Raw genomic sequence first — 15787 nt, forward strand, 5'->3', positions numbered from 1 at the left:
GAGAAAGTAAAGTTTGTAGGCCATAACGTGTTTTTTATTGTAGTATAATATATATAACATAAAATTTACCATTTTAACCACTGTAAGTGTACAATTCAGTGGCATTAAGTATATTCACAGTGTTGTGCAACCATTACCTTTATTCATTTCTAGAACTTTCTCATCATCCCAAACAAAAACTGTACCCATTAAGCAGTAACTCTCCATTCTTACTCCTCCCAGCCTCTGGTTACCTCTCATTTACTTTCTGTCTGTAAATTTGCCTAAATATCTTGTTTTTTGTGTAAACTCTCTAAAGCTGTATTTCATTAACTGTCTATGAGATTAGCGTTGGGAAGTTAAGATTTAACATTACACCTGCTATATTAAAATTTTATAAAGAATTTTTGATGATAGGGCAGAGTGCTTAACATGTAATGTGGGGAATTCCCTGGTGGTCCAGTGGTTAGGACTCGGTGCTTTCACTGAAGGGGCCCGGCTTCCATCCCTGGTCGGGGAACTAAAACTAAGATCCCACAGGTCGCACGGCGCAGCCCAAAAAAACCCGGAAAAAAATACAATGGATGAGAGAGGCGGTATAGAATGGTACATGCAGAGTAATCTCACTCCATGGAGAAATGAAAGGTGGCCCAAGATACATGAAGTGGCTGTCTCTGGGTTGTGATGTTGTGGGTGGTTGAAAAAATCCTTTGCTCTGTTTTCCTGTTCCTCGATGGTTACCATTTATTGTTTTTGTGATCTGTGGAAAAGATACAGTCAAGGAGAATAAATATGAAATGAAACATTAAAACTTAAATGTGTCTCCATTTTAGGAATATCCTCTTTCTGAAGTTGGTCAGTTTGAGTATGTTAGTTGTCTGAAAATAGTCATTTTTTGACAGTGGTTAAAATTTTAGGCTGATTCACTCTTTTTCTTTAAAGATACTCCTGGACATGGAAGTGGATGGGCTGAGACGCCTCGAACAGATCGAGGTGGAGATTCCATTGGTGAAACACCAACTCCTGGAGCCAGTAAAAGAAAATCACGTTGGGATGAAACACCAGCTAGTCAGATGGGTGGAAGCACTCCTGTTCTGACCCCTGGAAAGACACCAATTGGCACGCCAGCCATGAACATGGCTACCCCTACTCCAGGTAGAAACTTTACCATTGGAAATAATTTTTTCCCCTTGTTAGTATTTTGAATTTTTTCTTTGTGGTTTTTCTGTGTGCCATTAATGCCTATCTTTAGCAAGAATAACAGGATGTAAAAAGTCTTGGTTTGAGTTTATAATATAAACAATTAAATGTTAGAATTGATTTTAACTATTTTATATCCCAAGGATCTGTGTAATGATAAAAGTCTTGCACTACATAGATTGTTACAGAAATTTGGTTTTTTGGTAGGTCACATAATGAGTATGACTCCTGAACAGCTTCAGGCTTGGCGGTGGGAGAGAGAAATTGATGAGAGAAATCGCCCATTGTCTGATGAAGAATTAGATGCTATGTTCCCAGAAGGATATAAGGTAAAAACAGTGAATATGAGTGTGGTGGTTTTTAGGATATGGATTTTTTTTGGCCACGCTGCGTGGCTTGCAGGGTCTGAGTTCACCAACCAGGGATCGAACCCGGGCCCCGGCAGTGAAAGTTCCGAGTCCTAACCACTAGACCGCCAGGGAATTCCCTGGATTTTATTTTAAATATTCTTTGAAAATACTAACTGGTCAAGTTTGCATTGGCCTTGCTCAGATTTACTACTGCCATTTCATTCTTTAGCTGTTTCCAAGTATATTTTGTTTCCAACATTAGATCATGGTTATTTTACTTGGTGTCTCACAAAATCTTGTGTAGTTACTTCATGGGTTGCCAGTGGACACGAAGAATGTTATGTTCTCTCTTTACCATAGCAACTTGAAGTTCATTTTGAACTCTAAAATCTTCTAGGTACCTGTTACTCAAGGACCTTTTGCTGGTCTAAAAGTGGTCATATAGCTGATGTTACAGCCAGGGCTGGAACCTAAGTCATTTGATGGCCTTTACAGAGCCTTTTCTGCCAATGCTTATTGCTTTTTTAACAGTTTTTATGTATGTATTTCCCCCTACCCCCTCATTAGGTTTGTATTAGAGTATTTGTTTCAAGTATGCATGAATTTACTGCGTTATAGCTTCTTGTACCCTCCGTGTAATGCTGTGGGTATAGTCACTCTCCAGCCTACTATTGACTGGCTAAGTGTCTGTCACAATTGCATTCATTGATTTGTTTATCAGTAGAAGGGGGAAAATCCTCCTTTGCGAATCTTTTTTTTTTCTAATACAAGTTTTTTCTTTTTTTTTTTTCCTAAGAGGATAGTCATTACATCTTTTTTCTTTTTTTAATTAATTAATTAATTTATTTTTGGCTGCATTGGGTCTTCATTGCTGCGTGCGGGCTTTCTCTAATTGCGGCGAGTGGGGGCCAGTCTTCGTTGCAGCGCGCGGGCCTCTCACTGCGGTGGTTTCTCTTGTTGCGGAGCACGGGCCCCAGGTACGTGGGCTTCAGCAGCTGTGGCTCGCGGGCCCTAGAGCGCAGGCTCAGCAGCCGTGGTGCAGGGGCCTAGCTGCTCCGCGGCATGTGGGATCTTCCTGGACCAGGGCTCAAACCCGTGTCCCCTGCACTGGCAGGCGGATTCCCAACCACTGCGCCACCAGGGAAGCCCTCTTTTGTGACTCTTTAGTGAATTTTTTGGGTTTAGTCAAATGGTGTGTATTTACAGGGCTTTGGTGAATATTTTGGTTTTTTTATGCAGTCACTCATTTTTGTAGAACGACTTAAATATTAAGATTTGTTTTCGTAGAGATTTACATGAATTATTTTTAATTTATTCCTAAAATATAATCTTTTATACATCATGTGCACTTTGAGCTTATTTCCATTTATATGACATTGGTTCACCAACATGTTTATATAGACTAATGTTTGAAAGTGATCAGAATTTGTAAGCCCACTTCGTGTATCTCCTCATTTCCCCACACTTCTAATACACTTAATTTAAATTTAAATTTGATGAGAAATAGTAATACTTGTATATTTTAAACTTATAAATAAGATAGAAAAATTGGATTGATGTTAATTAATTCTTGCCTCTAAGCAAAAAGCATCTTAACTGCAAATATTCATTTTTGTTATTATTTACTATGTAAAGTTAAGAAAATCCTAAACTGTCTTTTAACTGTATTAGGTACTTCCCCCTCCAGCTGGGTATGTTCCTATTCGAACTCCAGCTCGAAAGCTGACAGCAACTCCAACACCTTTGGGTGGTATGACAGGTTTCCACATGCAAACTGAAGATAGAACTATGAAAAGTGTTAATGACCAACCATCTGGAAATCTTCCATTTTTAAAACCTGATGATATTCAGTACTTTGATAAACTTTTGGTGAGTGATAATACCAGAAATAAAATATTACTTTTTATTTAGAAGTTACAAGTCATAGTATCTCCACTAACCTTTAAATTTTTTACTTTTTACTGTTAGGTTGATGTTGATGAATCAACACTTAGTCCAGAAGAGCAAAAAGAGAGAAAAATAATGAAGTTGCTTTTAAAAATTAAGAATGGAACACCTCCAATGAGAAAAGTAAGTACCAGTTTATTAAATCATCATGTTCATTATAATTTTAGAGATTCTCCATTTTATCATCAGAGCCTTTAAAATATGCTGAAGATTGTAATGTAATTAGTGGAATTATGTGGGGTATTGTATTAGTATCATATGTGGCTTGAAGATGGTTGATCCTTTAGGAGAAGTTAAGGAGTTTTATATTATACTCTGTGATTCCTTCTATTAAATTACTCTTTTTTCTAATTTATTTTTTATTGAAGTATAGTTGACTTACAATGTTGTGTTAATTACTGCTGTACAGCAAAGTGATTCAGTTATACATATATATACATTCTTTTTCATATTCTTTTCCAGTATGGTTTATCACAGGATATTGAATATAGTTCCCTGTGCTATACAGTAGGACCCTGTTGTTTATCCACTCAATATATACCAGTTTGCATCTGCTAATCCCAGACTCCCAGTTCAACCCTCTCCCACCCCTCTCTCCATTGGCAACCACCAGTCTATTCTCCATGTCCTTGATTCTGTTTCTTTTTCATAGATAGGTTCATTTGTGTCGTATTTTAGATTCCACATGCAAGTGATATATTGTATTTGTCTCTTTCTGACTTACTTCACTTAGTATGATAATCTCTAGTTGCATCCATGTTGCTGCAAATGGCATTATAGTAAGTCCCCTACATACTAATGAGTTCCGTTCTGAGTGCATTCATAAGTCCAATTTGTTCTTAAGTCCAACAAAGTTAGCCTAGGTAACCTAACTAACACAATTGGCTAGCTATATAGTACTGTAATAGGTTTATAATACTTTTCACACAAGTAATACATAAAAAACAAACAAAAAATAAAACAGTTTTAATCTTACAGTACAGTACCTTGAAAAGTACAGTAGTACAGTACAACAGCTGGCATACAGGGGCATGTTCGCATCTTTGAAAGTTCACAGCTTGAAGGTTCGTATGTAGGGGACTTACTGTATTTTATTCTTGTTTATGGATGAGTAGTATTCATTTGTATATATGCACCACATCTTTATCCATTCATCTGTTGATGGTCATTTAGGTGTTTTCCATATCTTGGCTATTGTGAATAGTGGTGCTATGAACATGGGGGGGCGGTGCATGTATCTTTTTGAATTATATTTTTGTCCAGATATATGCCCAGGAGTGGGATTGCTGGGTCATGTGGTAACTCTATTTTTGGTTTTCTGAGGAACGTCCATACTGTTTTCCACAGTGGCTGCACCAACTTACATTCCCACCAACAGTGTAGGAGGGTTCTCTTTTCTCCACACCCTCTCCAGCATTCAGTTACCCTTTTTGAATTAACTGAAAACATTGAGCCTTTATCGCAAGAGTTCAGACCTCAGAGTAATTTTGATGGGAATGAACTCATGCTGCTCTATGTAAAACGTCTGAAGTTTACACTAAAATATTCAGTTACAGAAAACCGTGGAGTAATTAATTTGCTCATGCTTATAATAAAGAAATATGCCTATTACTCTTTTTTCTTCCAGGCTGCATTGCGTCAGATTACTGATAAAGCTCGTGAATTTGGAGCTGGTCCTTTGTTTAATCAGATTCTTCCTCTGTTGATGTCGCCTACACTTGAGGATCAAGAGCGTCATTTGCTTGTAAAAGTTATTGATAGAATATTATACAAACTTGATGACTTAGTTCGACCATATGTGCACAAGGTTTGTTCTCAATTTGTGTTTCTAATGGTTGGATATTTTTTAATGTAAAAGGAATTAGTGGATTTTTTTTTTACCAGCTTATTATTAGGTGTATTTGTGAAATTTAAAAATTCTAAAAAAGTAACAGCTGATGTTACACATTCACAGTAAAAAGGGAAATTTCAACCTCTTTAAAGATATTCAGTTAACCAATGTTAAATTTACATGCCCTCCCAGACCTTTTTCTTTGCACAAGGATACGTACACAAATACATGTGTAAATAGATGTAACTTTTTGCCATCTTATATAGGGGGTTCATATTCATATTTTAAAATTTGCTTTTATTGATATTAGAACGAGAAAATGTATGTTTCTATACCATGCCATTTAGTACTAAGAACCATCTTTTTGCTGATGGTAATTATGGTTTAGAATTGTAAAATGCAGATGGGCATGTGTGTGTGTGTGTGTGTATTGTGTGTATTTTATAGTCTGTGTGGTTAACAGTGCTCCCAAATACTCATCTTTATGTGGGGTTTAAAGTTGTGTGATTAAAATTCTTAATTTGTCCCTTGATTAACAAAGTCCTGGTAATTATAAATTCCCTTACATGTACTGTTACTTGAGCATTGCATCAGTAATTGCTGTGAAAATGTAGCTCCTTCTCTTTTTCAGATCCTAGTGGTCATTGAACCATTGTTGATTGATGAGGATTACTATGCTAGAGTGGAAGGCCGAGAGATTATTTCTAATTTGGCAAAGGTATTTATATTTCTGGAGAAGAAAGTTTTATATATGTTGATAGGATTATTTGATTTTAGAATGAAATGGTTGAGGGTTAATGTTATCAACTCATGACTGTTGCTTTTTTCTTAAACTTTTAGGCTGCTGGTCTGGCTACTATGATCTCTACCATGAGACCTGATATAGATAACATGGATGAGTATGTCCGTAACACAACAGCTAGAGCTTTTGCTGTGGTAGCCTCTGCCCTGGGCATTCCTTCATTATTGCCTTTCTTAAAAGCTGTGTGCAAAAGCAAGAAGTCCTGGCAAGCAAGACACACTGGTATAAAAATTGTACAGCAAATAGCTATTCTCATGGGCTGTGCCATCTTGCCACATCTCAGAAGTTTAGTTGAAATCATCGAACATGGTAAGTTGTAGTATAACTTTGTCTTTTGTAAGACAGGTTTCCTGAAATTTAGGCCACTGATTTTTGGAGAGAGAAATGGAAGGTAAACTACATAAACACCATATAGTTTATGATTGGATTTGTAATATTAGCTGCTAGTAAGGCTGTGGTTCATACTGGCTTTTGCCTAATTTTGTCTAATGGGAACAGATTCTGCAATTTGACTAAATGATTAGATATATTGCTAGAATCTGGATGATGCTATGGAAGTTAGGTAATGTTGCTTAGTTAAAACTTGTGTTTGGTTTTTTATAGGTCTTGTGGATGAGCAGCAGAAAGTTCGGACCATTAGTGCTTTGGCCATTGCTGCCTTGGCTGAAGCAGCAACTCCTTATGGTATCGAATCTTTTGATTCTGTGTTAAAGCCTCTATGGAAGGGTATCCGCCAACACAGAGGAAAGGTAGATTCACCAGTTTGATTTCATTTTTCTTTTTATTTCTACTCATTGAAGTTCAAGTGACTTAAATCTAATTTACTAAGTATATATATATTTTTTATTTTAAAATAGGGTCTGGCCGCTTTCTTAAAGGCTATTGGGTATCTTATTCCTCTCATGGATGCAGAATATGCCAACTACTATACTAGAGAAGTGATGTTAATTCTTATTCGAGAATTCCAATCTCCTGATGAAGAAATGAAGAAAATTGTGCTGAAGGTAATTGTTCCAGATTGTTGTTGTTCCAGATTTGTTAATCTAAATGTGTTTCATGGTTCAAAGAGAATTTTGTATCATTAAAAAAAAAAGAAACTATTGTATATTAAACCAGGACTGTGATTACTATTATTGTTTTTTAACATTTTAGGTGGTAAAGCAGTGTTGTGGAACAGATGGTGTAGAAGCAAACTACATTAAAACAGAGATCCTTCCTCCTTTTTTTAAACACTTCTGGCAACACAGAATGGCTTTGGATAGAAGAAATTACCGGCAGGTAAGCTTGTATCATAAAAAATATTTTCAAAAATTCTTTCAACTGATCCTTTAGTCAGTTTGAATGCATATTACATAAGTTATTTTTTGCCTTGAGAACCTCACAGGTTGTTTGTGCTTGATTGTGAAAGGAGATGGATTTTAGTCAGCCAGTTAACTTCCATTTTGCTTTTGTATTCTAGGATAAATAGCCAACTATGAATTGACATTTTTGTCTAGTAAATGAACTGCTTAATCTGGCTAGGTGAAGCATGAATACAATCTTAACCTTAAATCCCCTTGACTTAGACTCATATTTAAATTTTTTTGGCCCCCTTTTTCTTAAAGTTTTAATAGTAGGAGCCATCTGTTCTCAGCATGCTTACTAGCTAAATAGTATCTTTAGAATATTCCATTTTCATGATGTCTCTTTATTTCCTTGGAAAAGCAGTAGATTAAATGATTTTTCCTCCTCTTTTTAGTTAGTTGATACTACTGTGGAGTTGGCAAACAAAGTAGGTGCAGCAGAAATTATATCCAGGATTGTGGATGATCTGAAAGATGAAGCTGAACAGTACAGAAAAATGGTGATGGAGACAATTGAGAAAATTATGGGCAACTTGGGAGCAGCAGATATTGATCATAAACTTGAAGAACAACTGATTGATGGTATTCTTTATGCTTTTCAAGAACAGACTACAGAGGTAATGATACTAATTATTAGGCAAGTTGCCACTGACTTTCATATTTGTAAAACATATTTTCAAGTAAATATTATCACCAAAGAGTAATTAAATTTGAAATAATTTTTAAATGCTCATGTTCTCATACAGTTGGCTACAAAGAAGTATTCTTCTACCTCAAATTTTTAGATTAGATTTTTGGAAACGGAATATAAGTATATTTCAACTGTTGTTACAAACCGAATTCTTGTTCACATTGAATGTAGTTTTTAAATTTAACTTGGCTTTTTTTTTTTTTTTTTTTTTTTTAAGGACTCAGTAATGTTGAACGGCTTTGGCACAGTGGTCAATGCTCTTGGCAAACGAGTCAAACCGTACTTGCCTCAGATCTGCGGTACAGTTTTGTGGCGTTTAAATAACAAATCAGCAAAAGTTAGGCAACAGGCAGCTGACTTGATCTCTCGAACGGCTGTTGTCATGAAGACTTGTCAGGAGGTAAACTTTTATATCAGATTCTTATTTCTTCACCAAAAGGAGTAATGTAAACAGTAACATTGCATCATTATTATTTTTTTATTACAGGAAAAATTGATGGGGCACTTGGGTGTTGTTTTGTATGAGTATTTGGGCGAAGAGTACCCTGAAGTATTGGGCAGCATTCTTGGAGCACTGAAGGCCATTGTAAATGTAATAGGTATGGAATTTGTTGGTCATGTAAGAATTTTTTGTTTTGTATTTTAAAGTTTTTTTGGTTTTTTCAAAGTAAAGTAGAGAATCCTATTTAGGAGTTGACTAATGATGTCTGATACTTTTTTTTTTAACCACTGAAAATTACAGTTAAGTTGGGACGTCACAAGAATCTTATCTCCCCCAAATCTATTTATATTTTACTTTAAAAGAGAGAAAGAGGGCAAGTTTAGGACCTGCAAGAGAGGAGGAAATAGTCACAACTCAAAAAACTTTGATGTCATGGGATAGAGGGCCCTAAAAAAATTGTCTCACCTGAAATACATGGGAGAGGAGGTGGTGGGTGGAGAGAACTCTAAGTTTTATATTATATATTTATTCAACCTTGAATTAGTAAATGGTTATGGTAGGTTTTCCTGCTTGCTATTAAGTTCAAGGAACAATAACCAGAGAGAAAAGTGAATTGATCAAGTGATCTCATTTTTATTTAAATCCAATTCTTTTAAACTGTCCTTTCAGTTTTTTACCCAAAGTTAAAACAGAGGTGTATTACAAATGCTCTTGGGTGTGGAGAACAAAGCTTTTCCTCTTTAAGGGCATTATGATGGAACAAACAAACAGTCTCCTGTTTTATCCTTCATTTTAAGTGAATGTAACTATTGCAAAAGTAACTTCTACGGAGTTTAGAGGGACAGAAATAACCTATCAGGAGGTTGAAATAGCTGGCTGTGATAGCCACTATTTTTCTCATTTTAGTAAGGGGTTTTTATGCAGTATAGGAGGTCTTCGAACCATTGCATTTACATATAATCCCCAGTTCAGCCCTTTCCTCTCTCTCTACTTGGAGATACTTGCCAAAAATCAGTTACTTGGCCACTTGTGGGGCTCTGGTTTGCAGGGAATTGTAAACCATATTGTTGGTCAGAGAAACATGGGAAAAGCAATGGAGAGAGAATCAGAGCAAGCAATTCTAGTTAGAGCAAGAGCCCCTGCCAGCTGCCTCCTTTTTTCTCTCTTCATAGGTGTAAATACCATCCAAGTATGCCCTGCATTGCAGGGAGACTGGAGATCTGTTTGTTTTGCAGTTAAAGGGTAAGGGGGCCCTTTCTGGAAAATTTTGCTTTAATTTACATGTCTACCTCTGGCTTATATTGTTGTGTATGGCCGGAACATAAGCTGTCCCCATATTTAAATGTCAGTGTACAAATACATTTCAGAACCAAATAAAACTTTTTTTTGTTGTTGAGTATCCATCATTCTTTAAATCACTTCACTAATTTCTTTCATTTTTATGCATAATCAGAAGTTGTTAATAAAAAGTTAAAAATTCTGCGTTTGATCAGAAGCTGGGGCTTTTTCTTTCCATAGGCAGCTGTAAGTTTGTATTTATGCCTAGTCACGTATATTACATTGTTAAATAAAAGGTAAAATGAACAAAGGTTGCAGTTCACGTGTTAATTGATAGTGTGTTTGACTTCTGTTAAATAGGTATGCATAAGATGACTCCACCAATTAAAGATCTGCTGCCTAGACTCACCCCCATCTTAAAGAATAGGCATGAAAAAGTACAAGAGAATTGTATTGATCTTGTTGGACGTATTGCTGATAGGTAAGCAGATTACCTAAACATTTTAATAAGCGGTATTGGTTTTCACGTTTAGCCACTTTTTATTCACTTTGCAAATTTGCTTATTGTTGCTAATGTAAGTATATATGGTCAGGCTAATATTTCAATAGTGTTTTCAAATTTGAATGGTAACGAGGGAGTGGCAGTATATTTTTAAAACTAAACCATCCTTTCTAAAAAGTAATAATTTATTTAATGCTTAAAATGAATTGGTAATCACGTTTTGAGAACTGAATTTGCAGATTTACCTTTTAAAATTTATTGTCACAAAAAATTTAACTTTTTTTTTTTTTTTTTAAACTAGGGGAGCTGAATATGTGTCTGCAAGAGAATGGATGAGGATTTGCTTTGAGCTTTTAGAGCTCTTAAAAGCTCACAAAAAAGCTATTCGTAGAGCCACAGTCAACACATTTGGTTATATTGCAAAGGCCATTGGGTGAGTATTATTTACTTCTGTGTATTTTTTTTTTTATATACTTTGTAATAGACCCATTGTAGTGTTAAAAGATGCTTCTATTTCTGTAGAATCTCTTTTAAGGCAAGGTAACATAATGCAGTTAGAATAGACTTTATTTTTTTTAGAATAGACTTTAACCACTGACCTTCAGTTTTTGAAATGCTTTCTTAAATGTTAAATTGAATTAAAATAGATGGAACAGTTTAAAATTTCACTTAGACACACTTCACTATTTTCAGAAGAGGGAAACAGTACCATTTCAGAATAATTTCAAATTTTGTTGGTCCTTTTAGGATATTGCTTAAAATATTAAGGCCAGTTCTTAGTAAAACAATTAACATAATTCAGTTTTCATGTTAATGCTTTATGTGTTTTAAAAATATTTTTCTAAAATTAATCTACAGACAACTGAATGATAGCTATTTTATTAGATAACCTATGGTTATTTGCTTCTACTCCACCAGAACCAAACTAGAAGAAACAGTCATTATAGAATATGAGATACTTATGTACATGTGGCTTAATAACTAAATATTTTCAAGCAATAAAACATAACAAAAGTTGGATTATTTAGAGTCGCCCCACCTGCCTTTTGGTAGCAATAATATTTTTTCATCTGTGATGTAGTCAAGAAGTTTGCAATGAATAGCTGTTGTTAACTTTTTAGTTCCTATGTCCCTTTAAATTTGTGGTAGAATAAATGCTTAAAGAAGGAGAATAAATGTGGTAAAGGTGTGTGGGAGGGAAGATTTTGGAAAACAGATGTTGTGTATTGTGGCATGGGAGACCACAGTTTGGATACTCCTGTAAGGTTGCCTAGATCTAGTGGCCACGTTCTGACCACTCAAAGAATTATTCAGTCTAAACATTTAATGAAATTTCTTTTTGTTTCAGGAAATATAGTAAAGACTGTAAATTATATTTGAAAGTGAAGCCGTTTGAATTTTTTCATTAAAATGAACACTTTAAATGAAGTTCTTAAGTAGAAACCGTAATGCCAGTGACTTGAAAGTATTGCATTTTAGCATAAAATTACTAAGTTCCCAGTAATTACTTACCATGAAGTTTCATTCCTTTGATTATTTTTCTTCCCTCCGAAAAAATTTTGACTTGTAAACTAACGGTTTCCTGAAACATTTATTTTTTTCCAGCCCTCATGATGTATTGGCTACACTTTTAAACAACCTCAAAGTTCAGGAAAGGCAGAACAGAGTTTGTACCACTGTAGCAATAGCTATTGTTGCTGAAACATGTTCACCCTTCACAGTACTACCTGCCTTAATGAATGAATACAGAGTTCCTGAACTGAATGTTCAAAATGGAGTGTTAAAATCACTTTCCTTCTTGTTTGAATATATTGGTGAAATGGGAAAGGACTACATTTATGCTGTAACACCACTCCTTGAAGATGCTTTAATGGATAGGTAAGTGACTTGAACTAAATGCAAGAAAATAGTTATAATTCTTCTTTTATTTTAGAACTTATGGAAGTAATTATTACATGACCTATTTGTTGTGATGTAGTTAAAGAAGGGACTGCTAGTCTAGATTTTTATGAAACTATAAATATGACTATTATCTCCAAATAAGAGAGATGCTGTAGTGGCTCCTCCAATTTTTTTTCCAAGTTCCCCCTCCCTGTTTTAATCCACCACCCCCCCACCCCACCCCCCGCCCCTTTCTTTTGGCCGCGCCGCGCGTGGCTTGCAGGATCTTAGTTCCCTGACCAGGGATTGAACCCGGGCCCCTGCAGTGAAAGTGCTGAGTCCTAACCCCTGGACTGCCAGGGAATTCCTGATCAACTTTTGTTTTAAAAATTAAAGTCAAATATAATTAGAGGAAATGATGAGCATGAGCTTATCGGTATGGCAAAGAGACCTGATCTTTTTAGCTTTTTGTTACGGCAGGTGAAGCAGAGGTTTCTTTTAGGCTTTTGAACTACTGAACATAGCCTGCCAGAGCCACACTATTCCCACTGCAGGCCCCCAGTTATTCAGATGGTGACCACCGATAAAGTACTGCTTGAAGTGATTGATAGAGTCCTGATACCAAGAAACATTAGTTGGGAAATTTATTAAAGAGGAATACAGCTTCACTTCAATCTATGCCTAATAGATTATTACAATAAATAAGAGAAATAAGGATGCTAGTAACTAAGTTCAGGTGTGTTTTTCTCTTATACCTTTAAGGTACTCTTCCTGCCTTTGAGGGTAAAGAGTGTGAACTTGTTTTTATACCCTTCATAGACCCTTTATCTGATGCTTGTAGTCAGTTGAATGATTTGTCATAAACATAAGTTCATTTAGGGGGCTTCCCTGGTGGCGCAGTGGTTGAGAATCTGCCTGCCAATGCAGGGGACGCGGGTTCGAGCCCTGGTCTGGGAAGATCCCACATGCCGCCGAGCAACTGGGCCCGTGAGCCACAACTACTGAGCCTGCGCGTCTGGAGCCTGTGCTCCGCAACAAGAGAGGCCGCGATAGAGGCCCGCGCACCGCGATGAAGAGTGGCCCCCGCTTGCCACAATTAGAGAATGCCCTCGCACAGAAATGAAGACCCAACACAGCCAAAAATGAATAAATAAACTAATTAAAAAACATAAGTTCATTTAAAACATGGGCGGTGATAAGAGTTTTTATTTCTGGGTTTGAAAAAATTATTGGTCCTTCTCTTCCTTTCCCTAAATTGAGTTCTTGAATGAACCTTCAAAAAAAATTTACAAGGGAAGAGATTTAATCTCAATTTAGTTATCTATTGTATTGAATTACTTTCAAAGGTTTTAAATTTACAGAGTTTAAAATGAGTTATTACTGTTAATCATTCATATGTAAGAGTCATGTGTCCCCTCATTTTTAGTAGCATATAAAATGTACACTGTGCTCTGCTTTCTTGCTCATATTACTTCCAAAGAAAAATATGGCTTATTTTTGAGCCATAGTGAGGTTTGAGTCATTAAAGCAAAGTTCTCAAGTAGAATCATTAGTCACTCTAAAAGCATTCTGTATCAGATACATAAGGTGTGGGGATGACTGCATCCATTCCGTGCACTGAATTTGTGATTTAGTTTCTAACGGGCAGGCACGTATCTTCTGTGGAACTAAGACTGTATCTTAACAAAGAGCTTTCTCCGCCTCTGTTACAGGGACCTTGTACACAGACAGACGGCTAGTGCAGTGGTGCAACACATGTCACTTGGGGTTTATGGATTTGGTTGTGAAGATTCACTGAATCACTTGTTGAACTATGTATGGCCCAATGTGTTTGAGACATCTCCCCATGTAATTCAGGCAGTTATGGGGGCCCTGGAGGGTCTGAGAGTTGCTATTGGACCATGTAGAATGCTGCAGTATTGTTTACAGGTAGGTCAAAGATTTTTAAAAGAGTACTCATTGAAAAAAGTAATTTTAGTTGAATTCAGTCACTGTTCCTAATTATCAGTAGGGTGTATTTGTGCCATATGGGAGAACAGTTGTGAGGGGAGGGAGGATTAGATTTTGTCTTTGCCCACTGCAGTTTTGTGCAGTTGCCATCTTGTTTTCTCTCTCAAAGGGAAATGCTTGGAACCATATCTTTATGGTTTGTTAGTTGTGTTAAGGTTGTGTATTTCTTGAAATAATGTAGCCTTTTAATTATTCTAGGGTTTGTTTCACCCAGCCCGGAAAGTCAGAGATGTGTATTGGAAAATTTACAACTCCATCTACATTGGTTCACAGGATGCTCTCATAGCACATTACCCAAGAATCTACAATGATGATAAGAACACCTATATTCGTTATGAACTTGACTATATCTTGTAACTTTATTGTTTATTTTGTGTTTAATGCACAGCTGTTTCACACCTTAAACTTGCTTCGATTTGGTGATGTAAACTTTTAAACATTGCAGATCAGCATAGGACTGGTCATAGAGGAAGAGCTAGAAATCCAGTAGCATGATTTTTAAATAACCTGTCTTTGTTTTTGATGTTAAACAGTAAACACCAGTAGTGACCAAGAACACAGTGATTGCACACACTATTCTGGAGGGCTTTCATTTTTAATTCATCTTTATGAAGATTTAGAATTCATTCCTTGTGTTTAAAGGGAATGTTTAATTGAGAAATAAACATTTGTGTACAAAATGCTAACTTGGGTGTGTGTTTTTTGAACATGACTTGTAAAATACGGAACTTTGATAAAGTACTGGTTTGTGTAGAATAAGTGGCTTTATATCATTTTCTGTCACCTGGTTTATAGAAAGTAGTTAGCAGAATACAAGCGATATAAAGTGATGGCATCTTTGTCAAAATTCCATTGTTCTGTTGATAATGACATTGAGAAGAGTAGCTTTGGGGGTGTTCACCTCAAACTAGCACAACCCTTCCATCACCATAGAAACTATAGCATCTTTGCTGAACTGTCTTGAATAATATTATTTTGCACTTACATAGCGCCTTTCATCTCTTGATTTCTCAAAATGCTTTATGAACATGCTTAAGGGAAGTGATTCAAGTCATATCCAACTCTTGACGATTCTGTGTAGAACGTGGGGAAGGTGTCTTTACTTTAAAACTGCCTTCTACCTATTGGGAGTGAGGCTACTACCTAAGTAATGCTAGTTAGAATAAGACAATCTTTGGGCTCTTTTCCCATGTCATAAGCCACTACTCAACAATATATTTAGTAAATACCTGTTAAGCACCTACTGTATACCAGCCATTGTGCTTAGTTGTAAGGATGCAAAGGTGCTTTTGACATGCCCCTTGCCCTTAAGAAATGCAGTATAATGGAAGAGGGGAGACATCTAGTTACAGATTACTTATGTACTGATATTATACAATGGTAGCAGCTGAAATGTCTAGGTTTGCTTAGTTTTGCATTTAGTAATCAGATGATAAATTGATCTATAGGTGTCAAGCATAAACTGAAATGCCATTTAAATCTAGAGGAACCAAGCATTAAGGCAGTACTTTTTTATATATATAATAAAGTA

The 15787-nt window shown here is 36.0% G+C and overlaps 1 protein-coding gene across 2 annotated transcripts in view; it reads left to right on the forward strand.

Annotated features, from left to right (window-relative positions):
* Positions 1-14942, forward strand: part of SF3B1 (splicing factor 3b subunit 1) — a 61059-nt gene extending 46117 nt beyond the window's left edge. For both annotated transcript variants that reach the window (XM_068544725.1, XM_068544726.1), the window contains 18 exons: positions 922-1134; positions 1387-1508; positions 3201-3398; positions 3498-3599; positions 5104-5283; positions 5939-6025; positions 6148-6418; positions 6713-6858; positions 6967-7113; positions 7262-7387; positions 7848-8069; positions 8361-8543; positions 8631-8742; positions 10224-10344; positions 10667-10798; positions 11971-12243; positions 13959-14175; positions 14455-14942. In XM_068544725.1, coding sequence (XP_068400826.1) covers positions 922-1134; positions 1387-1508; positions 3201-3398; positions 3498-3599; positions 5104-5283; positions 5939-6025; positions 6148-6418; positions 6713-6858; positions 6967-7113; positions 7262-7387; positions 7848-8069; positions 8361-8543; positions 8631-8742; positions 10224-10344; positions 10667-10798; positions 11971-12243; positions 13959-14175; positions 14455-14613 — 3011 coding nt within the window. In that variant the 3' untranslated portion in view covers positions 14614-14942. The remainder of the gene's footprint in view (positions 1-921; positions 1135-1386; positions 1509-3200; positions 3399-3497; positions 3600-5103; positions 5284-5938; positions 6026-6147; positions 6419-6712; positions 6859-6966; positions 7114-7261; positions 7388-7847; positions 8070-8360; positions 8544-8630; positions 8743-10223; positions 10345-10666; positions 10799-11970; positions 12244-13958; positions 14176-14454) is intronic.
* Positions 14943-15787: the final 845 nt, after the last annotated feature.

This window comes from Eschrichtius robustus, chromosome 5 (assembly GCF_028021215.1).
Source record: "Eschrichtius robustus isolate mEscRob2 chromosome 5, mEscRob2.pri, whole genome shotgun sequence".
In the NCBI taxonomy this organism is placed as follows: Eukaryota; Metazoa; Chordata; class Mammalia; order Artiodactyla; family Eschrichtiidae; genus Eschrichtius; species Eschrichtius robustus.